Source organism: Nicotiana attenuata, unplaced genomic scaffold, assembly GCF_001879085.1.
Source record: "Nicotiana attenuata strain UT unplaced genomic scaffold, NIATTr2, whole genome shotgun sequence".
In the NCBI taxonomy this organism is placed as follows: domain Eukaryota; kingdom Viridiplantae; phylum Streptophyta; class Magnoliopsida; order Solanales; family Solanaceae; genus Nicotiana; species Nicotiana attenuata.
In genome coordinates, this window is record NW_017670756.1 from 257,952 (window position 1) to 282,985 (window position 25,034).

A 25,034-nucleotide genomic window follows, 5' to 3' on the forward strand; every position below is an offset into this window, starting at 1 on the left:
GTACTCAATAAGTGCCAAGCCTAACCTCGGTTGGGAAGTGACGAGGAAGGTCAGGGCCCTACTGAGGTTAAACAATATAATATGAATTAACAGTATGAAAATAGGCAGTAATAATGAGTACAACAATGGAATAAGACAGGCTAAACAAAGCAATAACAATTACACAAGGAACAGAGTAAACACAAAATATGTACAGCTCAATACCAATGGTAACAATGAGGATCTCTCAGGATACCGTCCTGTAGTCCTTTTCTCAATTGTCCAGTGGATCTCCCAGGATACCGTCCCGTAGTCCATCATATGTATATATCCGAAGGACCTCCCAGGATACCGTCCCGTAGTCCAACTATCAATGTGCAGGGGGGTATCTATCGGGAATCGAACCCGCAGTCCCAAAGTAAATATGCAGGGGGGGATCTATCGGGAATCGAACCCGCAGTCCCAAAGTAAACAGACAAGGGGGGAGCTACCGGAATCCCACATCCGTAGTCCCAATGTAAATACGCAGCCACAACAAGAAGATATTCAGAACTAGAGTACAAGAAAATACAAGGCAACAAGTAGTTCTAGCCTAACATGCTTCACGTAGTACAATCAAGGCAACTTAAGCAAATAGGCAATTTAGGTCAGCTAAGCATGCTTTTCTAAACTAACACAAGCTATAATTGCAAGTAGAATAAAGTAGGTAAGAAAGAAACTCGGTCTAAATATTTAAAGGAAAATCGGATTTTTCAACAATTAGCTCAAGTACGCGCTCGTCACCTCACGCACAAGGCATTAAATTACCAATATCATATCCTAAGGGGAAAGGTCCCCCACACAAGGTTAGACAAGCCACTTACCTCAAACCGGCTCCAAAAATCAACTCGAAACCACACTTTTGCCACGAGTATCCGACTCCAAATGACCCAAATCTGTTCAATTTAATTACACATCGTAAATAATATCACAAGCAACAGATTCTACTATTTAATTTAAAGCTAAGACGCGAATTTAGATAAAATGACCAAAACGCCCTTCAGGCCAACATCTCGGAATCGAATAATTTTTACATTTTCAGAACCCTCGTACTCTCACGAGTCTAACAATACAAAAGTCTCCCAAATCGGAGGTCAAACACCCACTCAAAATCTAATAGTTTGGTCTATGAAGTTTTACCAATTTTTCATTCAAAAATTCGAAATTAAAGATGAATTCGTGATTAGATTAGTGGGTTTTAAGCATAAGGGAATAGAGAATCGTTACCCAATCGTTGCCCTCGAAAAACCCTCGAAATTGCTCCCAAATCCGAGCTCCCAAGCTTGTATTTTGATAAAAAAAAAATGGCTAACCCTCGTTTTTGAAATGTTAAATACTGCCCAGAACTTTAATGCATCGCGAACGCGGAGGTGAGCTCGTGTTCGCGAAGAAGAAAATTTGAAGATGCCAAAATTACCCTTCGCGATCGCGATAGGTAGACTGCGAACGCGAAGGCCTGGGGACATGAAGCTTCGCGAACGCGACATAAGTAATGCGAACGCGATAAAGGAAAATGTTAAAGTCCAGGAGCTTCTCTATGCGAACGCAAAGCAGTGTTCGCGAACGCGACGGGGAAATAGGCGAGGCTATGCAAACGCGGAGGCGGGTATGCGAACGCGTATAAGGAACTGGCCCCCCTCCAGGATTACACTACGCGAACGCGTGAGAGGGGACGTGAACGCGAATAAGAAGTGAGTCAAAGCTACGCGAACGCGTGAGAGGGGACACGAACGCGAATAAGAAGTGAGTCAAAGCTACGCGAACGCGAAGAAGGATCTGGGACCTGCAACTGCTGAAGGATTTTTCTGCAATAACACAACTCCAAAATGCTCCGTTGAGCACCCGAAACACACCCGAGGCCCCCGGGACCTCAACCAAACCTACGGACATATCCCATAACATCATTCAAACTTGTACTAATCCTTAAACCACCTAAAACAACGCCGGAAACTCGAATTAAACAAGGATTTGAGCCTAAGAACTTAAATTTTCATCAAAACACGCTTTCGATCAAAAACCTAACCAAAACACGTCCGAATGACCTGAAATTTTGCACACACATCCCAAATGACATGACGGAGCTACTGCAACTTCCGGAATTCCAATCTAACCCTCGGATCAAAAACTCACTATCGGACCGGAAACTTCAAAAATTCAAACTTCGGCATTTCAAGCCTAAATGAGCTACGGGCTTCCAAAATACATTCCGAACACGCTTTCAACCCCGAAATCACCTAACGGAGCTGACAGAACCATCAAATTTCCATTCCGAGGTCGTCTTCACACTGTTCTGACTATGGACCACTTTTCAACACTTAAGCTCTCATTTAGGGACTAAGCATCCCAAAACTCTCCGAAACTCAAAACCAAACGTCCCGGCAAACCAAAATAGCAGAAATGAACTTAGAGGAAACAGTTAATAGAGGATCGGGGCGTAACTTCCAAAAACGACCGGCCGGGTCGTTACAGTTAATCACTTTAATAGTAGGGATATGAACTTTTAAGCATAGATTGATTGGTTTATGTAATGTTTGACTAGTTTCGAGTCGTTTGGCATCAAATTTTGAGGTTTGAGCTCATTCTTGAAGTGGGAAGTAGGCTTTGAGACAAGGTAAGTCTCTTTTCTAACCTTGTAAGAGGGAATTTACCCCATAGGATTAATCAAAATGTGTGATTATCTGTGGGGGCTACATACGCACGAAGTGACGAGAGTCCGTATGTAGCTACTATTCCTATATATATATCTGTATTCCTTTTTGACTATTCTTGTTAATTAATATTAAATGTTAGGCTTACCCAGTCTTAGAGACTAGGTGCCACCACGACATCCTAAGGTGAAAAAATGGGGTCATGATAGTTAGATGTAAGGTAGTAATTAAATGTGATGTATGTGTCTATAAAAGACATGTTAGCAGATCCATTGACCAAGCCTTTGTCTAGAGATGCATTTGTGAGACACGCAAGGTCTCAAGGCTTGAGTAGACTTTGATATACTTCATTTTGTTATTTATTTTCCCGTATTCACAAAACTGATGTTCGTTGGTTATCAATATAGTTGATTTACATACATAAATATTATATTGCTGAATGTTATGTGCATTCTTTGTTCATTTTTTATAAGCATGTCGGGTAGACAAGAGGTTGGCCTTCTCACATAGGAAACCGCCTCCTTATCTTAGTGATGTGTGGAGATGAGACATGATTTTAAGCAAAATTATCTTAAGAATAATTTAAGAGCTATTCGCTTAAAATCCTGAATGTCGCGTAAACCATGACATAAGGTCATTAGGGTGAAAAACATTCACCTAGTCTACTTTGTGAGACAAATATGAGTTAAATATGATTTTGTAGACCAAGGAACTCAAATTTAGATACTTATGGTGTCTAGATATCATCTGTACAACATTCTTTATGAGATAAAGACATACGCTCCTCGGGGAAAGGGAGAAAATATTGTAGCATGTGTTTCATATCATGTGTGCTAATATCGACCAATTAGGTTAACATAAGTCGATTCTCAACTTATTATTATGGGAGATCCAGAGCTTTTATAATGGCTCAAGATTTTGTACCCTCAGAGACTCCGATCAGATACTTGAGACTTAGTGTGATGTTAGCCATCTTAGTGTGTTTCCAAAAGACCATGTACACAAATTCGATCTAGCGGAGCATATCTATAAAATGAGTCATACTAATGTTAAGGGGATCGTGAGAAGAGGAAGATCATTGATGGAATCTCATTTATTTGTGTTCACTGGTGCGCACTAGATATAACTTATGAGTTGTGATTTTGATACAAGAAATAATGATACATGAGATGTTGAAACTATATCAAATGTGATTTATATGATCTAGGGAACTGTGTACTTATGCTCTACTTGCAGGTTTGCACTCGACGAGAGGCTATATACTCCTAACAGATGTATAGCACTTAGCTCTCACAGTATGATGGTCGCACGGTCTACTTCCCTATATGAATGATTGAGGAGATGAGATGAGAATATATTTCTCAAATTTAGATGAGAACTCCCATTATGTATGAGTGGGAGATGTAGGAAATAAAGTCCACCTGCTCATAGAGCCCACTAGGGCAAATCACAGTAAGTACACATACGGTGTACCTCTAAATAGACAGAATACACAATATTTTTCTATGCTTAGTCTTCTCCAAAAATCAAACTGTGGCTTAGGGATCCAATTCACTATGACAACCACCTCTGATCGGTAATTCCAGCTTCAATTAATCCGTTCCTTCCGCTTCCGCTATGTGGACAGATTCTCGTTTTGTGATTTACGCGCTATCTAATGTGTTTAGATTATCGCGTTCTTTCATCTACTTTATACACACACTTATATATATAGATGCAAAGGGAAGTCCACATGTTTTTCTTTTCATATGTGTCAATGTCGATCCAAAATAGCACCCCTGTAACGGGGCAAAAGGATGATCATTTATTTGGTTTGAGGAGGTGGGCACGGAATACATAGAAACTGATGAGTTGCAATTCTTTTTCGTAAGGAAATTTAGATGTTTGCCATTGCTTGCAAAGTTGAAATACTGCTAAACAATGAGCTGCACTTTTAGAGAAATTATGGAATAGTTCTATAAGGACAACTACTAAGGTATAGCATGCCAAACCGTTATCGATAGCCAACATGTATCTTTAATCTCATAAAGCAATTAAGTTATAAGACTTCAGAAATACTAACGCTGTTCATGTTTGATATACGCAAACAACTAACAAAATTGTACATGAATGCGAAGTAGTTGACGATTCTAATATCCTCTTGATACTCGTATTCCATAAATAATTCTTTTCGTATTCCACAAATGATTAAGTTGTCTTCAACCTGCTTTATTCTATCCCTGTACATATTGAGACGGCACATGGGAGGGAAAATTAATACTTAACTGCATGTTTTAGAGACGTGCATTATCCCCTTCAAAATATTAACACCAGCAATTTAGACATGATGTTGGAGAAGACATATATTCTAATAAGAGATCATTCCTCAAGTAGAACCACTTTAAAGACCACTAGTTCCCCATGTATGGATCTTTTGCCAACAATAGAACAAAATGAATATCTCAAGAAGTAAGGAGTGAGCCCATCATCCTTCACCATGTGATCTGGGATCGAATAACCCCAATGCGATACCCCCCTTAATAGTAAGTAATAAAAATTTAAAAAGACAATGTAAGGAGTAAGGAATTATAGAATGTTAGAGAGGAAAAGTTTCCAAGTGAAATAAAAGATTAAGACAGGTGAAACTTACAGGAAAGTTGAGATAGTCATATTGTCACAAGTTACACTAGGATGGATGTTAATAGTGGAAATCCAAAACCTTTGTTGAGACAGTCAAAAGTGTTTTCCTGGACGTCATCCATTTGCTCTACCAGTGGCAAAATCAATATTAGATTTGAATGCCATTTCAATATTTTCCTGATTTAATTGACAATCCAGAAACATTTTATCCTCTGAGCAATTTTCATATCCCGGCTTATAATTTTCAACTTCATGGTTGCCAGCAAGATCCGTACAGCTCTCCATTGATAAAGGTGGATCGTCCAAGAACCTGAAACCCGAAATCAAATGACATATTAGAGGATAATAATTATCTCCGTATATAATGATAAAGGTGGTGATAATGATACTGATGATGATGAGCGGGGCATATGGATGGGAAATAGGAAAAATAATACATTTGTCTAAACATGGTGATGAAGAAATAAAAGATATCGTTACTATTATCAAATTAACGAGGACTATGAGGATTTGCAGCTTGAAGCTTGAAGCTTGATATAAAGGTAAACCCTTACCCTTGTACAAACAAATTTAGGTCCTCGTATCCATTAATACTTTCACTATCACCTCCGTTGACAGATGAAGATCGATGCAGCTCTTGCCCAGCATCAAAACTTACAGGTGAATTCATACTATACTGGCCAATTGATGATGAAGACTGAAATTCTTGCTCATCCTCAAATTTTAAACACGAATCATCAAATGCAATAAGATCCTTGTAATTGTCCATATTTTCACTATCACCACCATTGACAGATAAGCCTGCATCGAGTTGGGTTGAAGATAAATTTATCCCATGCTTGATTGAGGAAGAAGTTGAAAACTCTTCTCCAGCATCGGAACTTGATGAATCCATCCCATACTGAAATGCAAAGGATGCTCCTTAAAACTTGTAGTATACACAGTATTTCAGAGTACTAAGATGTAACTATTAACTAATATAAATTTTTTAGTTTCTATCATAATGGCAATAAAGGAGAACATTAAAACATGCAGTACACACAGTATTTTAGAGTCCTAAGATGTACCTACTACTAATTAACAAATTATTATAGTTTTTTATTACAATGGCATGAATGAGAATAACAAAAGATAATAATGGATATGCTGGAAATCTAACAGCCAGTGGTTGTACACTGTTGAGCAGTCTTTGTCATTTACTAATTTTTTTTATTATATACCCTAAGGATTCCAAGCCTTAAAATTTTTATCTACAAATCATCTTATTCTCATAGGAGCTTCATATAACTCTATAAATGTTAAGATATAATCATATCACGATTTTGTGCCAAATCCACTTTAATATTTGGAAATAGATTTCGTTGAAAAGTATCTGAATTTTTTACCAGAAGCACTTTAATGGAGTTTGCTAGTGAGTCACCCATTTTTCTAAGTTATTCATGATGTTAATTTTGTGAATATTCTTCTGAAATCTACAGTTCCCTAGATCCCAAGAGAAAAGGAATCACCATGCTATAAGTCAAACATTGAATCACACTATGTACTCTAAGGATTTTGGAAATACTACCAAATAAAATCTTTCCACTAAAAATGCAGATGGTGGACAATGTCGGAAGGCATCCTAGATTAATAACTAAAATATATGCAACAAACTAAGCCAACAATTAGCTGACAGCTTTTCTATAACTCATTGATCTTCCTCAAACGTCACTCAAATTGCTATGACCACATACACTAGATTATGCATCTTCCATCTCTGATCTCAGAAGGGTTACAGAATTCTGAATAACAATTGTATTTTTGGCCACCAAATGTCATAGAAATGATCTCCATCTTTTGATAAGATGCAATCACAAAGATTTTCCAAAACCTAAGATGCAAAAACGACTGCTGTGGCAGTAGGATGATGAATTTAGCCTCGAAAGCATTCTCCACTCAAAATGTGAAGACACGTTAGAGAAAATTGTATTCCAGGCTCTTTATTACTTGTTGTGTCATTCGCTTTCGTTACCCTATTACATTGCTGCTGTTATTGCTTGTTGCTTTATTTTTAATGTTCCTTGAGCAGAGGGTCAATAGAAAACAGCCTCTCTACCTTTTTAGGTAGGCGTAAGTCTCCGTACACATTACCTTCCCCAGACCCCACTTATGGGATTAAACTGAGTTTGTTGTAGTTGTTAAGTTTATAGAAAATTTCATCCTTAAGAGAGATAACCATCGGGAAAGAAAGCTCTATAGTTCAAGGCTTCCTTGATTGGTACTACTGGCTTGTCCATCTACTGGGTGGGACTATTCAAACATATTCGGTGCTACGCCTCTATTATCCCGTCTTCGAGACTGAACTAAGTAGATCGGTGCTATGATATAAATCAGAATTGTAAGGTTAGATAAAAAAGTTGTTGGAGGTTCTATAATAATCTTGAGACTTATGTAGTTACAATCAGCAATTTAGACTTGATGCTGATGACAAATCGTAAGCATTCAAATGTTTCTCATATAGCTCAATTCAGAAACTAGTTTCACATGGATGGATCTTTGGACAATGATAGAAAACGATCAATATTTTTTTTTTCAAAATGTAAAGAGTAATGAAGTGTGAAAGGAGTGGTAAGAATATTAGAGATTAGCTACATCATAAAGGTTAAAACTTACCAGAAAGTGTAGAGATTCGGCTAATATCATATTTTCACAAGTACCAGATGCTGATTTTGAACTATCGTGGATGTTAACAAGATCAGAATGAGGAAGTCTGGAACCCTTGTTGATGCTACAGTCAAAATCATTTCCCTGGTCATCCGTCTGTTCTTGTTGTGGCACATCAAAGGTAAATCCAAATTCTGTTACAATATCTTCCTGATTTACTTCACAATCCAGAAATATTTCACCAGGTACAAAATTTACGGATTCTGGCATAGAGACTTCAATTTCTTTGCTGCAAACAAGATTTGTGTAGCTCTCAAAAGAAAAAGATGGTTCCTCCAAATACCTACAGACCCCAAATCATTAAAATGTCAGAAGCTAATAATTACTTCTGCAGACAAAGTAAAAACTATGATTACGGGACGAAAATATTGTGTTTTTATTAGACATAGCAATAAAAATATCAATGCCAATTATATCATATGTTAAAATCTTTTACTTAAAAGGGACATGATAATTGGAAGTCTGAAGCACATAAAGGAGGTTCCTCACTCTAGTGGAAATGAATTTAAGTCCTCGTATACATCCATATTTTCACCGTGGACTGATGAACATTGATAGAGCTCTTGCCCCAAATTCATCCCATGATGCATCAGTGAAGAAGCCTGGAAATCTTGCCCAGTATCACAATGTAAAGATGAATCGAATGAATTCATGTCTTCATATACATCAATATTTTCACTATCACAAGCATGGACTGATGAACATGGATGGAACTCTTTCCTAGCATCAGAGTTCAAAGGTGAATCCATCCCATGTCGGACTGAAGAAGGCTGAAAATCTTGCCCAGCACCAAAAATTAATGAACCCATCCCACACTGCAATGCAAACAGAGCTCATTACAATCTTTTAATTTACAATAAACTGTAAGGCATAACTTATCATTGCAGTTATATTTACCCATTAATTAACACAAATTATGAGCTTTTATCAAAATATGGAAAAATAAGAAAATCAAAAGTTAAATAATGGATATGTTGGAAACACTACAGCCAAGCACAGTATTCTATAAGCAGCTCATTTCATTTTGTTTATTTGATGTTATAAACTGTTAATAAAGAAATTAGCTTACGATCCACTGCAAGAGGATCGATATAACATCACGCTCCTATTATTTTCATAGAGACAACATATTACTCTAAGAAACGCCAGGGTATCTCATAAAGAAGATTTTTTAAATACTTTTATTTAAGAAAACAAAGTGAGTTTAAATAAAAGGTTTAACCAAATATATATATCCAACAATAGTACTCCCTTTAAGGCCCTTGAGGTCTTCATCGATTAAATTAACAATAATGAGTAAATTTGATCATTCACAATAAATGTGGTGATTGGCTACACATAAGTGCGTGAATAAAAAACATAGCTATTGAATGCCAGGTGAAGCAAGAATTAAGTATACCTTATGTTTCGCGATTTCGTTAAGAGATTTTGATATTGAGTCCTCCATTGTCCTAAGTTGTTGAATGCTGTCAATCTTTTCAAGATTCTTCCATAGCCTACATATTCCAAAACAAAAAGAAATGTCATATATAGTTCTTAGAACTATCTCCATAGAAATAATAGTAAGCCAACGAGGCATATCAACCTAGGGACGGGAGAGAAAAATCTGAATCAGCTAACTGTTGATCTATTCATGCAACACTTCCATTCCTTTTTTTTTTTTTTTTTGGTTTGGTCATACTGTACTGAATTATCATAGACCTGATAACAAGGGATATTCTCTTTTCTGGAAGAGAAAAAGGAGAATATGTAACCTTCTAAACATTCTCCAGCTACACATAAAACAAAGAATGAAGCATATAAAGTTACTCGAAGGATTTGCGAAATACTGCCCAACTTAGTCTGTCACTGTAAACTTAGCTGGTGGGAAATTTGGATATGCTTATGATAAACTCATAACTTACATATCTGCAGAAAAGCCAAATATCAGCTAGCAACTTTGCTATAATGTATTGGCCTTCCCCAAAACAGTATCTAACTTTACTTCCTAATTCCTACGACCACACACATGACACATTAGACTATGTACATTCCATTTCTGAGGTCACAAGTGTTTACAGAATTATTTGATTATCATTTGATTGTTTATCCAGCATATGTAATAGAAATGATCTCCATTTATTTATAAGACACAACCACAATACTCGGTCAAATCTATAATGACGCAATGATTGTCAGTGCAGTTGACAAATGAATTTTGAATCAAAAAAGCAAGTTCTCCTCAAATGTGAAGTTGATTTAGAGAAAGTCTCATCTCTTATTCTTAAGGGAGATAAGTTCAGTCTTATGATATAATGTTCAAGAAAAGTTTGTAATAAATATTTTTCAGAGGTATTTATATAACAATTGTGTGACCAACACAGTAAAATCCATTCACTATCATGTAAAGTAATGAAATAAAAGTTCATTGAACCAATCAAGAGTGGAAGAATCACTAGCTTTTTAGTAGAACTGTGAAACTTTAAGCATTTGGTAAACCAACTTTTTAAGTATTCTGCCAGACATTATATACATCTGTGGACTTTATCTCCTATACAAAATAGTTGTTCTTTGGAACAATTCAAGAACGAATAATACAGCTTCTTAACACTTGCAGAAGAAAAATAACAGGGTTTTTCTTATAAAAATCACTAAATATATAACGAAACCAATCATAAGAGGCCTAATCTATGATTATGCTTTTATGTTTGTATTGGAAGATATCCATTGAAAAAAAATGAACAATGAAGAGATCAAAGTTACCTGACTCTACCCTCAATGTCTGAAAGTCGAATTCTTAATGAATGTGAGAGAAAAGTGATATCCTACATTAAGCACAAGAAACTCAGTAAATCTAACTAGCATTTCTACCAATGGTAACAAATTTGATAATCATAGTGATATTTTGTGATAAATAAAATTAATACCTCCGTTGTCAAATCCCTGAAAAAGAATAAGAAGAAATGTTTTCAGTAGTAAAAAATGTCAACCTGACAGGCCTTGATTTCTTAAAAGATAGGTAAACATAACTACTTGGCAGTGAAATGAAACGTACCCAGGACAAAGCTGCTGTCCTATGTCTACATCATGATCAGACTTCTTGCAAGCTTTCTTTATCGTCTAAATGTTCAAAGCCAGAAAAATGCATCACTAGAAAAGCACCTTGAAAATTTAAATGCACACATGAACGGAAAGACAGAAGATTGACTTACATCAAGACACTCCATCTTCCTGCTTATCAAGTAAAAGAAGAGTTCAAAGAATTACTCTTAAAGCATTCAATTATTTCATCAGCACAATTATTCATACAAATGTGTTATGTTACCTTTTTGCCCTTTCTTCTGGATTTACTTCGGCAAACTTGGTAATCATGTCCTCAAAGCTACTGGAGGAAGAAGAATGCAGCAGATTTAAGATTTATCAGCAGAAAGGCTTTTGCAAAAACTGGTCTCTAATGTTTGTTAGATTTAGAGGTGCATAATAATTAAAACTAGCCTATTTTCATTCAGGTGGATGCCACAAAATACTTCATATCTCATAAATTGTAGACATGGATAAAGTGTCTTGGCATCAAAAAGTAACAATCCTATAACATTAAGATATGGAAATTTAAGGTTTAATCTTGAGTTATCGTGGTGGGAAAAAGTACCTGTTATCTGACTTGTATACACTAGGCTTTCCACCTGGTGAAAACATGGCAAGAAAGATGTCAATGTCACACAATACTGACAGCTCATTAGCTTTCTTCAAGAGTCCCTTCTTTCGCCTCGAGTATACTCCTATCCGGTTGCTACCATCCAACTTATGCAGTTTTAATTTTGCTCTCCCCATTCTGCAATTCCATCAGCACAGGTTCAATTCGTTGATGCCTATATCGAATGACTTTAAGAACATACTCTAATGAATTGTGATTGGTGATAATTGGTTAACGCATGATTCTTACCCCTATTTAACCAGATTAGTAGTAGATACAATTTGGGAAAGCGAAATTATTTCAGTATACCAAGATTATCATGCATGTATAATCCAGGAAGTTTAGAAAATAATCATGCCACCATAACATGTACTTGTGCATTCTCTGCAGTTTTCCAGATGCTATTACAATAAACAACAGTAGGTGTACTGAATTTCAGGTGGTTAGCAAAAATATTTACCTCACATTTGATTCAAAATCTAAGTGTTTGCTTTCCTTTAGAGTCCAATTTTCAAGAAATTCTATGAACAGTATCTATCTTTCAAGATACCAGAAGATGAGGAGACCTGAGATAAAGTGCAGGAGAAAAAAATGACAATCAGAGTTAGATTCGTAACATTCTCCTACGATACAAGAAAGACATCACCAGAAAAAAAATGTTATCTTATTTGTACACAATTGAACTTTCTAATTGGATATAATCAACCACTACCTTCTAAACTATCTATAATGAACTTGTATCGAACGTTTTGAGAGTATTTGCACAGAAACAACCAAAATCCTAGCAAGTCCATCATTTTAAGGTCAAAATAAAGGCAAGTATGTAGAATTACAGTCAAAGCACTTTTACAAGGAAATGCAGTATCTAAAATAATAATCATGGAGAAGATGCTTCATTATGTCCGTAAAATTTCTATTGAAGCAGAAAAGTAAAAGAACTTCAAATTTCTGTTGGCAAGATAAACAATTAATTTATCGACTTTACAAGCAGTCACGGAGTCACGAATTTTGACAAGGGGATTCAAAATAACCCAAAAATGGCACGACTGGGGTTTCAACACGTATTCTCTTGTGTTAAGGGGATTCAAAATATTTATGTACAGAAAGGTTGTTTTAACTCTATTTACGCAGTACAATTTATCAATGAAGGGGATTCAATTGGATCCCTTTGGTTGCACTGGATAACCCCTATATCATGGAAAACAATAAGCAGAGAATCATTTGCAAAACCTCAACCACATTGCATAACCCCCTGCTTCTCTCCTCACAATCGAAAACAACCCACTATAACAAAAAGCTGTTATGAAGAACTGCTACATGATGCAAGCAGAGGTTAAGGAAAAAAAATACCAAGAATAGAGCAATGTAGGGGAAGAAAGACACATATTCCCCTCTGAGATGTTAGCCCACAAATTTTCAAGCAATATACAACTTTGCTGCAGGTACAAAAACTAGTCGAGACCCATCCTAAACCATTTTCTTATGTAGAAGAAAATTTGGGGAGAAGTAACTGCTTTTAGTTCAGTGTTTAAGTATAACGCTTGTGTGATCCAGGAAGTTAAGAAAATAATCAATCACCCTAAAATAACATTATACATATGGAATCTCAGTGCTTACCTTCCATCACAGTCCAAATTTCATATAATTATACAAGCAATGAGACTTTTTTATTTAGCAATGCCAGCCGCATGGTGATACCTAGAAACAAAAGAAGCCAAAAACAAAATAATATGAGTAAGACTTGTAAAATAATATACAACCATTGACGGAAACAGTATATTCTGAAAATATGTGCACTGGAGTTTAGAAAGTTACAACATCACACCACCAAAATAAAAGGTGACAATCATAGCGTTCATAATTATACAACGTTTAGAAGGAAAAGTATAATATAATAGGATTATAATATATTCCGTACCACTTTAATTATAGGCAGCCCCATTTAGATTTTGCAATATCTGTAGATCAAAAAACAAAAACAACAAGAACCGACAGTTGAATAATTTCGAATACATATAGAGGTACATGATAACGGACAAATAACGAAACATATTAGAGAAGACAATGCAAACCCCACCCACAAACCCAAACATGCATGACTCTATGAAGAAACAATGATACCATATGCAAGAAAGACGTGATTCCTGCCTCAGAAATGTTTAGCCGACATATCTCCACCGCAAACTGTTGGTAGAGATGCAAAGAGAATTGGAATGGAAGGCCAAAACGAGGAGGTTTATGATTTGATTTTATAATTTCTCAAGAGAGGCTAATCTACGGTCATGGTAACTCGAAACGATTGAATCGGAGAAGCCGTTATACCGACCATTTTGTGGTCAGTTTCAAAATTCATCAAATCTTCAATAAGCCACCTTGAAAAGTTGACCTTTGAATTGTCTGATAGAATATTAACAATTTCTAATTACACAACACCCACGCTATTGCGACACATCTATATCTATATCTATCTATCTATGTATATCTATCTATATCTATATCTATATATCTATCTATATTTATATCTATATCTATATCTATATATTATCATAAAAGCACGAATAATTTATGCTAAATGTTGAATAACTAAAATATCCCCAAAATATTCATCGACTTTTATAACCTTAAATATTTATATAATTTAAGTGTCACGACCCAAAATCCACTAAGGATCGTGATGGCACCGGACACTGCTGTCAGGCAAGCCAACCAAATCACTTAATCAAATTCTCGTTTTTAACAATCTTGAAAACTAAGATTTTCCTTCAATTTTCCATAAATAAAGGATAACTGCTTCAATTCAAATTAAGTAATAAGCAATTAATACAAAATATTTCAAACCATCCCATAACCCGATGTCACAAGTGCATGAGCATCTACTGTCAAGAAAATAAAATATAGCATCCGTCCGGAATACAATGGACAGGAAGTAAATACAGTGTACTAAAGAGGGCTACACTAGCTGCGGGCCGCCTCGAATAATGCAACTCACCTAGCCACAAATCCATCCGTGTTGCTGCGCCCAGTGGGCTGCTAGAAATAAATATACCCGTGCAACAAAAATACACAGAAGTGTAGTATGAGTACGTAAACAACGTCTACTCAATGAGTATCCCGCCTAATCTCGAAGAAGTAGAGACGAGATGGTCAACTTGGACACTTACTAGAGGTCATTTGACAATATACTAAACATTTGAGGAAATCATGAATTCATATAGCAGTTTTAATTCACGAAGCCAGAAAATAGATAAACACCTTCAACCAATAATCAGGGGTTTTCAATGTTTACTCTTTATTATCTTATTAATTCATATCAAGCCACGAAGGGAAAACTTCACATTTAAAGTCCTCAAGCATCAATATAACATGCGCAAATAACACCGAGGCGACGACCCAATCCAACAGAAATAAACTGTGCACTTGCCGAGGGTCGACGGCGCGCCTATAGATGCATCTATTTAATCTGCCGAGGCGTTCGGCCCGTTCCAAAATAAACACATAGAGACATTCAGTCAGGAAGCCAACATGGGGCAATTATTCAAAGAAGAACAAATTCTCCTTTAACGAATTACAAAAATGAGGTTTAGATCTTATTAGGAATTTATTTACCATTTGATGTGGTTTAAGCAATTCAACTGTCCATAAGATTACAAATATTCAAAATATAGCATGCTTTTGGGTCCTAGACTATCCGGACAATAGCATAATAGTAGCTACGCACGGACTCTCGTCACCTCGTGCGTACGTAGCCCCCACAAATAGGAGCACATAACTAATTAACTCACCTATGGGGACAATTCCCTCTTACAAGGTTAGAAAGGAGACTCACCTCGCTCCGAAGACTCATAACAGGCATTCTACATTCCTCCGAAGACTTGCACCAACGCACAACGCTCCAAAACTAGCCAATGATTATACAAATCCATTAATATATGCTCAATTAAACTTTACAACCCCATTTGTAACAATTCCTAACCCCGAACGAAAAGTTGCCCAAAATGCCCTCGGGCCCACGTGCCCGGAATCCGAAATTTTTCAAAGATATACTCTACCCATAGCTTCACTAGCTCAAATATATAATTTACTCCTAATTCCATGCTCAAATTCGTGGTAAAAATCCAATTTATCAAGTTTCTAGGTTTTCTTCCAAAAATCTCAATTTTCCCATAATTTTTACGTTTAATTCCATGATATAATCTTGTATTTAACTTGGAAATGAGTGGGAATAACTTACCTTAACATAGGTGACGAAATCCCTCTTTGAAGCTCTACAAAAATCGCCCCAAGCCATGAAAATTATGAGAGAAGTGGCCAAATCCCGATTTAAAATAACCTTCTGCCTCCAGGGATTTCCGCATCTGCGGTCCCTTGACAGCTTCTGCGGTTCCGCAGGTGCAGACCAATAACCACTTCTGCGGTCCGCCCAAGGCTGCCCTTTTTCCGCTTCTGCGATACGCCCTTCGCAGATGCGGTCCCGTTTCTGCGGAAAATTGACCGCATCTACGGTCCACTCTGAGCCGACCCAAATCCGCTTCTGTGACCACTTCTCCGCAGACACGGTCCCGCTTCTGCGGAACCTTGACCGCATCTGCGGTCCTCCAGCCCTTGACCAAAAAATTCGCACCTGCGCCTTCTTAGCCGCTTCTGCGGCGCCGCACCTGCGGCCCCCTTTCCCCAGTTGCGGTTATGACAGCAACCAGCAGTCCTCAACCTTCCAAAAATCCCATTTTTCGATCCGTTAACCACCCGGAATCCACCCGAGGCCCCCGGGAACTCAACCAAACCTACCAACCAATCCCTCAACACATTACGGACTCGCTCGAGGCCTCAAATCACATCAAACAACGCTAAAATCGTGAATCGACCTCCAATCCAAACTAAATGAACTTCAAAAATTCACACTTCTATTTTCGATGTTTAGACCTATCAAATCACGTCCGATTGACCTCAAATTTTGCGTACAAGTCATATTTGACATTACGGACCTATCGCAACTTCCGGAATCAGATTCCGACCCCGATATCAAAAAGTTCACTTCCGGTCAAACTTCTCAAAAACCTTCAAATTTCTATCTTTAGCCAAATGGCTCCAAAATGACCTACGAACCTCCAAATTCACTTTCGATTGCGCTCCCAACTCCAGAATCACTATACGGAGCTATTCTCTGACTTAGAATCCCAAACGGACATCGATAACACTGAAATACATTTCAAGCCAAACTTAAGAAATTCCTTCAAAAATGCTAACTCCCACAATAGGCGCCAAAACGCTCCCGGGTTATCCAAATCCCGCACCGGGCATACGCCCATGTCCGAAATCATCATACGAACCTGCTGGAACCTTCAGATCCCGATTCCGAGGTCGTTTACTCAAAATTCCAATCCTAGTTCATTCTTTAAACTTTAAGCTTTTGAAATAAGAATTCTCTTTCCAAATAACCTCTGAACTTCCCGGAACATAATTCTGACCACGCGTACAAGTCATATCACCTGAAATGAAGCTGCTCATGGCCTCAGGCTGCTGAACGGAGCACGACAACTCAAAACGACCGGTCGGGTCGTTACATTAAGGATACAATTGTAAATTACCAAATACAGAAATTTTTCCGATTTAGACTACACCGAAGGACTTTCCAAATAACAATTGCAACGGAATTGAAACTTTTCTTCAAACGTCTGATTTCTTTTGGGATTCTACCACAAATTATCTTATTTAAAGGAATTCAATGATTTTTTACAAAGGGCTCCATGTAAATTTGTTATCTTGAATTCCAATAGAAGTACGTTCCTCTAATCTATCTTATTTTTCATGTTTTTAGATTCTTAAGATAATATATATCTTCTTCAATGGTAAATTAATTGTATGTTTCTACTAACTGTTTTTGAAATTTCAAATTATGAGAAATTAACGTTTACAATATGTTGTCAATCTTTGAAATTATATATTACGTACCTATCATGTTGATAGGTCATAAAAGATGTCGAGTTATGAAGTGCTCGGAGATAGTATTATCACAAATTCTTTATTCTTGATTGTCAAATTGTGCTATTTAAATATATTCTATTTTTGGTTCTTGATACGTATATGGTTTGGATAGTTTTTGCTTTGATGATATTGTAAGGATGACTATATTAATTTTTAGACAACAAACAGTATTTGTTCAATCACCTGTTTTAGAAATTTATTGGAAATAATGAACCAAGTTAAAGATGGATATAATTATAATATTCAAAATACAACCCAATATTTTTTTTGGAGTTAAACTACAACTTTATTTTTAATTAATTATAATATGAGTCAACATAAAAGCAAACGACCGACAACTCCTACAAAGTTGCTTCGCTACTTATTTGGTATTAATCAAATAATTTATCAATTAACTTTAGATTTGACTACACTTGTGAGAGAATCCCAGGGCCTTCCCAATTTCAAGTATGAACTATGAACGATGGCATCTCGTATACAAGCTATAAATATTTTACATGAGAATTCATACTTAACCTATAGCAACAAAAAAGAACCGATTATCTTATCTGCATCTATATCTATCTATATCTATTTTCAACTTTTATACCCTTAAATATTTTGTCAAAAAAATAGTTTCTTATTGGATAAAATAATAATATCTAATACTAATTTGCCTAATATTTAGGAATATGATACCAACTAAAGATTAAAATAAAAAAAATTATTAAATAATTGTAAAGTTCTAATACTATACTAATTCTACCCGAATAGTTACACATAAAAATAGTAGAATCCCACATGCTCTTAGAGTTCCAAAGCCATAACAAATCCCAGTATCCCACTTATAAAACACATATTTCCTCTAATAAAACACAAGATTCTTTCTTTTTGTATATACTATTTTTCAAAAATTTAATTTGGAATTTTTTCATAAATTGACTTAAGAATCTCGTGCAACGCATGAATATAGAAACTAGTATATTATATTAAAAGTAGGAAACTCATAACTAAAAAGTTAAATTACTAAAATATCCTTCTTAAAAACTTAAATATCCTACTTATAACAAATGGAAATAATAATACTAATAATAATAATTAAGAAAAAAACTGATTTAATTAGAAGTGTCCTTTCTAAGAAGTTATGTCTTTTCAATAAGCAACTAAATATCCTTTTTAAAATCTATTCAACCGTTGGTTTAAATCATAAGAGTGAAAGCATGAAGATGTCAAACAAATATGTATAAAAATAGGAGCACACAGTAGAGGAAGAGAAGAAAATATATTATCTTTGCTTTGGCCCTTCCACGGGGATTCATCGGTACAACATCCCATGGACCAACAATACATCATGTGAGTTTTTAATTTTTTTTCTTCAATTTATTTAAAGAAAAGAACAGAGTATTATATGTTTTACCAACTCTTGTTGAATTTTTCAAATTTGCGGCTGCTTCTGATTATTGGATTTTTGACCATTAAACACAATTCGACTTCTGAAAGAAATACACTATATATAATTTCAAGGATATAATTAGTAGTTACATAAATTTCAATGTTTATTAATTGATAGTATAGATTTTTTATTTTATTAGATCACTTAAAAGTAAATTAATATAAGTAATTACTTAGAATAATAAAATTGGCATGTTAAATTGCATCGATAATATGAAATTTTTTATAGACATAATATAAATATTGAGAATTCATGATTGAAAATTAGAAAATAGAACTATAATGTGAAAAATAAAATAAATAAAAAAGCATTGAGAGATTTTTGGTAATTAGATACCATAAAAGTAGAAATAAAAATGTGAAACTAATATAATTTGAGTCATTTCTAAGAATAATAATCATACCTATTTAAACGGTTTGCTCTGGTAGTCAGTCAACGGCATAAAAAGAATATCTATCATTTTAGCTTTCTGATAGTTCATTTTCCGGTTGTACAAAACAATGTGACATTCTCCTTGACTATTTTGCCAATTCATCTTTGAGAAATAAAAGAGTATATTGCTATTTTTCTTTGTTGAATTTACAACTCCAATTCTACAACTTCTTCTTCCTACTGAGTTGACTAAAAGAAAGATAAAACTACCTACATGTATATGTATAATTGTGTGTATATGTATGTGCATGCAATGCATACATATATGTACATATATTCACATATGTTACATTTTATATCAAATACATTTATATTAACTTTTTGTTAAAGTAAAATTATCATTAGGAACGAATTATGAAAAAATATATTGCATCGACATTAAGAAGTAAATAAGGTAACTATTAAGTTTCTTTATCACAAATGATTACTATATCTATACTAGCTATTCTGGGAAAGACATATGATGAACGAATTATTGTGCAGGAATAATACTATACTTTCTTTTGTTAACAACTCAATGATATATATGGATGCGATTCTAAAAAAGAGGTTGCAGTTTCTTATAAACAAGGCAATAACTTTAAGACGCAAAACATTTGCAATCACAATACATCGCTCAAATTTACATTTAAATTGTGTTGCTAAAATATCTAAAAACTAGGAAACAATCAAGATAAATATTTGATACATCAGAATAACTAACATCGTTCGAATATTACTTTGTCACATTGAGTTTTGTCTTCAACACAATAATAACAATATATGTACGGCAACACATATAGTAAAAAAAAATGCATATTCAAGTGGAAAAAAGGTACCAACTCAGTTTATTGTGTACACTACATACTATAACAGTGACCGAAATAACAACAAATACTAAAAATATATCTCCTTCTCCCCAGATTTAAACTTGAATATTCATATTCATTGGTTTAGATGATATCCAATCATTTTGACCTCGACAAAAAAGTTACCATATGATGATCTGCATTAGTCATTCATAGAAACTTATACTTTATTTCTTTTAAAGCTTTGTTTTAATATTATTAATTATTTTACGGTATCGTTTTACTACAAGACTAGACATACACGTGCAGCGCACGTGTGGAGAAACTAGTATATATAAAAGAGGGACAAAAAGAGTTGATGTGGCACCTCTTACAAACCAGGATTACTATTTAATTTTTTGCTTTTTAACTCATTTATTTCATTTATCTGCTACATCAAAAATACACTGAAACGTCATTAAATTAAATTATTTTAATTACACCCCCCTCTTTCCCTCTTTTTCCGTAAAACCTCTTCGTCTCTTCTTTAGCACTGCAATGGTTCGAATTTATTACCATGTCGTTTCCAGATCTTATACATCCCTGCAAACGACACTATAGTTTCTCAAATTGCAAAGAATTCTCCATGTAAAAATACTCTCCATAGAAACAATAAAAAGGCGATGAAGACTCCACATTCCAATTGTAAAAGAGGTAGTTCTTTTCTTAAAACTCACCCTGTTTTCCTTCTCACTAGATGTTCATAGACTTCTATTAGCGATTTTTGTGAGCATATTTATGTTGGATTTGTTATGGGTTTGCTTGAAGGTATTCCAATTGTAAAAGAGGTAGTTCTTTTCTTAATTCCCTTCTTATAGACGTTCAAAGATTTTTGTAAGCTATTTTTGTAGGCATAAATATGTTGGGAAATGCTATGGGTTGTCTTGAAACAACATGGGGACTCTATTGGAACTTGAAGATCAAATTTGGGGTTTTTCCCTTTGAGTTTCTAAATATGAAATGTTCATCATAGATTTCTGAAAATGAGATTGTGAAATTTGTTGATGTCATATTTATGTCCTATGACATTCACTTTGGTCTTTTGAACCAGAAAGCCTAATCCACGAAAATTTTCAGTCAGTCTAAGCACGCCGAGGAAAATAGGCCCTTCCATTGTGCACTCGAGCAATGAAAGATGGAAGTGGTTGTCCAAAGCCTCTTTCGACATGTCTCTTATTATTCTAAAAGTTCATCATTACATGTTGTGTAGTACAGTCACATTCTCTTCGTTGTATTCCAGTAGTTCTTGAATTCAGACTGGGATGTTAGTGATGACTCTTCTCTGAGTAAAGTACTGTTTTCTACTCAATGCAGTTTTGATTCTTGATAATGTCGCATAGGAAATGTCCACTACTTTAAGTATAGTGACTGGATTTGTTTTAGAAGATGAATTTCTGTATTGCCTTCTCAATTTTTGTGTGATAAGAGTTGATTGCCTTCATATTATGTGTGAAACTCTGTTGTATTATAAGTTATGTCATACATTTGTGTCCTATCGTGTATGACATTGTAGATTACTAATCCCAGTCTTTAATGCTAAAACAAAATTACTAAACAACATATTTTTATGTGCAATATAATTTACTACTCATTTGATTGAAATGTTTACCAAAAGCCGACTGCACACTTTTACCATCAACTGAATATTTCAGACTTTTTTTTGGCCTTCTGTTAATTGCAGAAAACTAAATAGTGACATAAGAACCAAGGGCATTTTCCTTTTCAGGTAAGTTTCTATTGTTATATACAATCTTTCTTACTTTCAAGCTTAGAATTTTCTAAATATCTTTTAGCCTTCCTATCTTTACAGTCTTTCTGCTATTTCACCAATTGAGAAAGGACGAGTGAGAAAGAATGAAAAACAAAAGAACACATGTTGAAATCTCTCTCTTTGTCTTGCTAAAGTTCTTTTCTCTGAATCCTTTGAGACCTTAAAGGTAATCACTTCCATAAAGAGAGCTTGCAATTGTCTTACAATATATGACTTTGTTACCAACTTGATATTCTTTAGAGAAGAAAAAAAAGCGAAACTCTATGTTGAAAATTGCCCATTGTTTTGCAATTTTTTTTTTGTTGTTTTCCTGCAGACGCTTAACTTTTTCTTCTCCACACGTTTGCTACTTTCAGGGATTTGAAAGAGCTCAAAAGTGGAGAATATGAATTACTAAAGACAAGAAAAATGAATATTTGGTGCTTTTCATTTGAGAAATTCACAGGAAGATATGGCTTCTCGAATTAATAGTAAATTCTAGAGTAGCAGTCCTTGAATTGGAATCTTTAGCTTCGTCCTTTTCTAAAACAAATAGAATTTCTGAGCCTTTTTTAACGGCTAAGATTGAGAAGGATGTTAATGCTATTGATGGTGGTTACCACAAATGACTGTAGTTGTATGAAGACTTATCGTACTGTCAGAGATGGATCCAGGGGATTTAAACTCTATGGGTTCAACCTTTAATATTTTTAGTATTAAACCTATTATATCTGTAAAGTTATGGGTTCATGTCTACTATCTATGCAATTTTGGTGACTTTATACACATAAACTTATAATTCGCACAACATGTCATGGTTCTCAGTATATTGATATGATTTCCTTAATCAAGAATCCAGTAGCCATAAGTGAAGTTGTTATTTCCTTTAATATCTTTTTCGTTCTGTGTCTCTCCTAGGCACATGATGTCTAAGCAAGGGTTGAATCCGTTGTTCCCAATGGAGGATATTGCAGTAATGGGCATTTGAGAGTTGCTGACATATCTTAACTGAAGTAAAGTATGAATTATTATGCATTTCTGCTAATAAAAATGAAGTTATAATTCCAAGTTATTTACTGTAGTTCATACTTTAAAAGAGATTTATATATGTTGTCACAACAGTTTAGTCCCTGCATGAAAATTTTTGAACCTTTTGTCCTGGACTTTGAAATGGCAGGCTCAAATAAACTACAGAAGCTGTTCTCTCTTTCAAGCCTCGTGACTTTAAAAGATTCTCCTTCCGTTTCTTAAAACATTTGCATGCTGATGATGTGCACCTTTTATGAGTTTGAAATAGATTTTTACTTTTTCCTTGTGCAAGGGAAAAATAAGGTATAGAAACAAAGGGAAATCCTTTTAATTTGCTGCAAGATTCGTTCAATAAGATGATGGTTAGCTCTCTGCCTAGCAACAACATTTGTTCGAGTTCTTTAAAGTGTCCACTATTCACTTGTGTAAAAGCTGTATGGCTTCCATATTTTGATCATCTTGACAATTCATATCAGAAGGGTATGATAGTGATAAGCGACAGAGACGCAAAAAACATAGAAAGTTGTTCTTTTTGTCTAGGAATGGAAAGAGTAGTAGATGAGTAAGAGGACTAAGAGAGATTTGGAAACTCCTTAAGAATATTCAAATTTGATATAGATGATGAAGACTTCAGTAAGAACCGGAGATACCTCAAAATGAAATGTTGAACTCTTCAGTGATCACATAAGAGACGCAATGACTGTTACTCTTATTTGCAGTAACCTACTTCCACTGTTCCATTACTGAAATAGTCTAAAGTTTTGAAATTTAGATTTATTTCTATTGTAAGACTCTACACATCTAAGTTTTTGTTGGTTATTGAGGGTGTTTCATAAGCTTTGAAATAGTTACATATTTTGAACTTTAGATTCTTGATGCTCCTTTCTTCTTCTTTTGTAGTCACTATAAAAGCCGAGTTCTTTGTGTGTTGGTTAAAACTTTTTGCTTACCCTGAAAATGGTAACAACAATTAAATTTATAAATGGGATTCTAAAAATACGTGATCTATTCCCGAGCTAGTTTGGAAGGGTGATTAGTGTTAAATATGGAGTAAGACAGTAAAGATCAAGCTAGCCAAAATAACAATCGAACCAGTAAGGGGGCGTTCCCGGGCTTAGAAGAAGCCAGTAGATACCTCGGGGCCAGGCCTCGAGCCTACCTCGGGTCTATCGGAGGTAATCTTACCAAGGGTAGTCGGGAAGGGGATAACAGATAAGTATGTGTATACAAGGTTTTATACCGTCAATCTTGAGCTAAATGACGAAGAACAAACGAAGAACAATAAAATGCTAGGGCGACCTCGGGGTCGAAGAACACAGTTAACTTAGAAAAAAGAGATAGAGAGAGATATTATTGCTTATTGGAGAAGTGGAGCAACATCAGTCCCTTACAAGGTGGGGTGAGTCCCCCTTATATAGGCGAGGGGACTCAGTAAAATATGCATAAATTATTTACAAGAGTGGAAATATGGGACGACCTATCGCACGTCATCTCAGTAGGCTATAGATAGACCAGCACTGTCAGGTGTAGCCATGTGCTTCGGAGGCATCTCCTCTCACCCTGACCTCGGGCCCTGCTTCCTTTGATTCGGACCTCGACGAGCCCTGAGGCCGAGAACTCGATCGTGGCCTCCCATCCTCGGGGTCTTGAGGAAGGCTTCAGAAATTGTCTTGATAGCGAAAATCAAGTGTTCTGATTTTTACCGCGTACAGATAGTCTCCGCGTTTCTGATGATGAAGTGATGGGAAATGATTCTGACACTCGACTCCTCGAGCTCCCTTTGGCGATGCTATAATGGCGATTCAGATCGCGGTGCAATCCTTCGTAACCGTTGGCTTGTCTCATAGATCTCTGCTCGACGTCCTGTCGTTTCTGCTCCTCGAGGCTTTTCAAATGTATTCCTTTGTGTTGCTGATTGCTG

At 35.4% G+C, this 25,034-nt stretch overlaps 1 protein-coding gene and 1 long non-coding RNA gene across 6 annotated transcripts; one reads left to right on the forward strand and one right to left on the reverse strand.

Annotated features, from left to right (window-relative positions):
- Nucleotides 1-882: 882 nt before the first annotated feature.
- Nucleotides 883-14,025, reverse strand: LOC109243042. Of its 4 annotated transcripts, none has more exons than XR_002070479.1 (16): nucleotides 13,783-14,025; nucleotides 13,580-13,619; nucleotides 13,279-13,359; nucleotides 12,122-12,227; nucleotides 11,617-11,799; nucleotides 11,293-11,352; nucleotides 11,180-11,198; nucleotides 11,023-11,087; nucleotides 10,895-10,910; nucleotides 10,731-10,792; nucleotides 9,388-9,484; nucleotides 8,478-8,803; nucleotides 7,938-8,271; nucleotides 5,840-6,186; nucleotides 5,296-5,595; nucleotides 883-914 (listed from the first exon to the last, which is right to left on the reverse strand). XR_002070479.1 is itself a non-coding variant. In XM_019409932.1 (15 exons), exons 5-15 carry the CDS (start codon nucleotides 11,796-11,798, stop codon nucleotides 5,400-5,402), a joined length of 1,704 nt encoding a protein of 567 aa, XP_019265477.1. In that variant the 5' UTR covers nucleotide 11,799; nucleotides 12,122-12,227; nucleotides 13,279-13,359; nucleotides 13,580-13,619; nucleotides 13,783-14,025; the 3' UTR covers nucleotides 5,223-5,399. The 4 variants fall into 4 exon arrangements, 1 of the variants encoding a protein (XP_019265477.1); XR_002070480.1 differs by lacking the exon at nucleotides 883-914 and adding an exon at nucleotides 4,720-4,885; XR_002070478.1 differs by lacking the exon at nucleotides 883-914 and adding an exon at nucleotides 4,720-5,181.
- Nucleotides 14,026-20,772: 6,747 nt separating this feature from the next.
- LOC109243041 lies at nucleotides 20,773-24,002 on the forward strand. 2 transcript variants are annotated; one of them, XR_002070476.1, is made up of 4 exons: nucleotides 20,773-20,988; nucleotides 22,016-22,060; nucleotides 23,003-23,102; nucleotides 23,262-24,002. It is a non-coding gene; the product is annotated as an uncharacterized LOC109243041 (long non-coding RNA). The 2 variants fall into 2 exon arrangements; XR_002070477.1 differs by lacking the exons at nucleotides 23,003-23,102; nucleotides 23,262-24,002 and adding an exon at nucleotides 22,462-22,959.
- Nucleotides 24,003-25,034: the final 1,032 nt, after the last annotated feature.

Excerpts from the sequence above, each read along its gene's own strand:
- LOC109243042 (XM_019409932.1), bottom strand. The coding sequence starts at position 11,798 with ATGGGGAGAGCAAAATTAAAACTGCATAAGTTGGATGGTAGCAACCGG. Across the intron at positions 8,804-9,387 it reads ACGAAATCGCGAAACATAAG|TGTGGGATGGGTTCATTAAT; the intron begins GTATACTTAATT and ends TTTGCATTGCAG. Across the intron at positions 5,596-5,839 it reads CTAAATTTGTTTGTACAAGG|GTTCTTGGACGATCCACCTT; the intron begins GTAAGGGTTTAC and ends TTCGGGTTTCAG.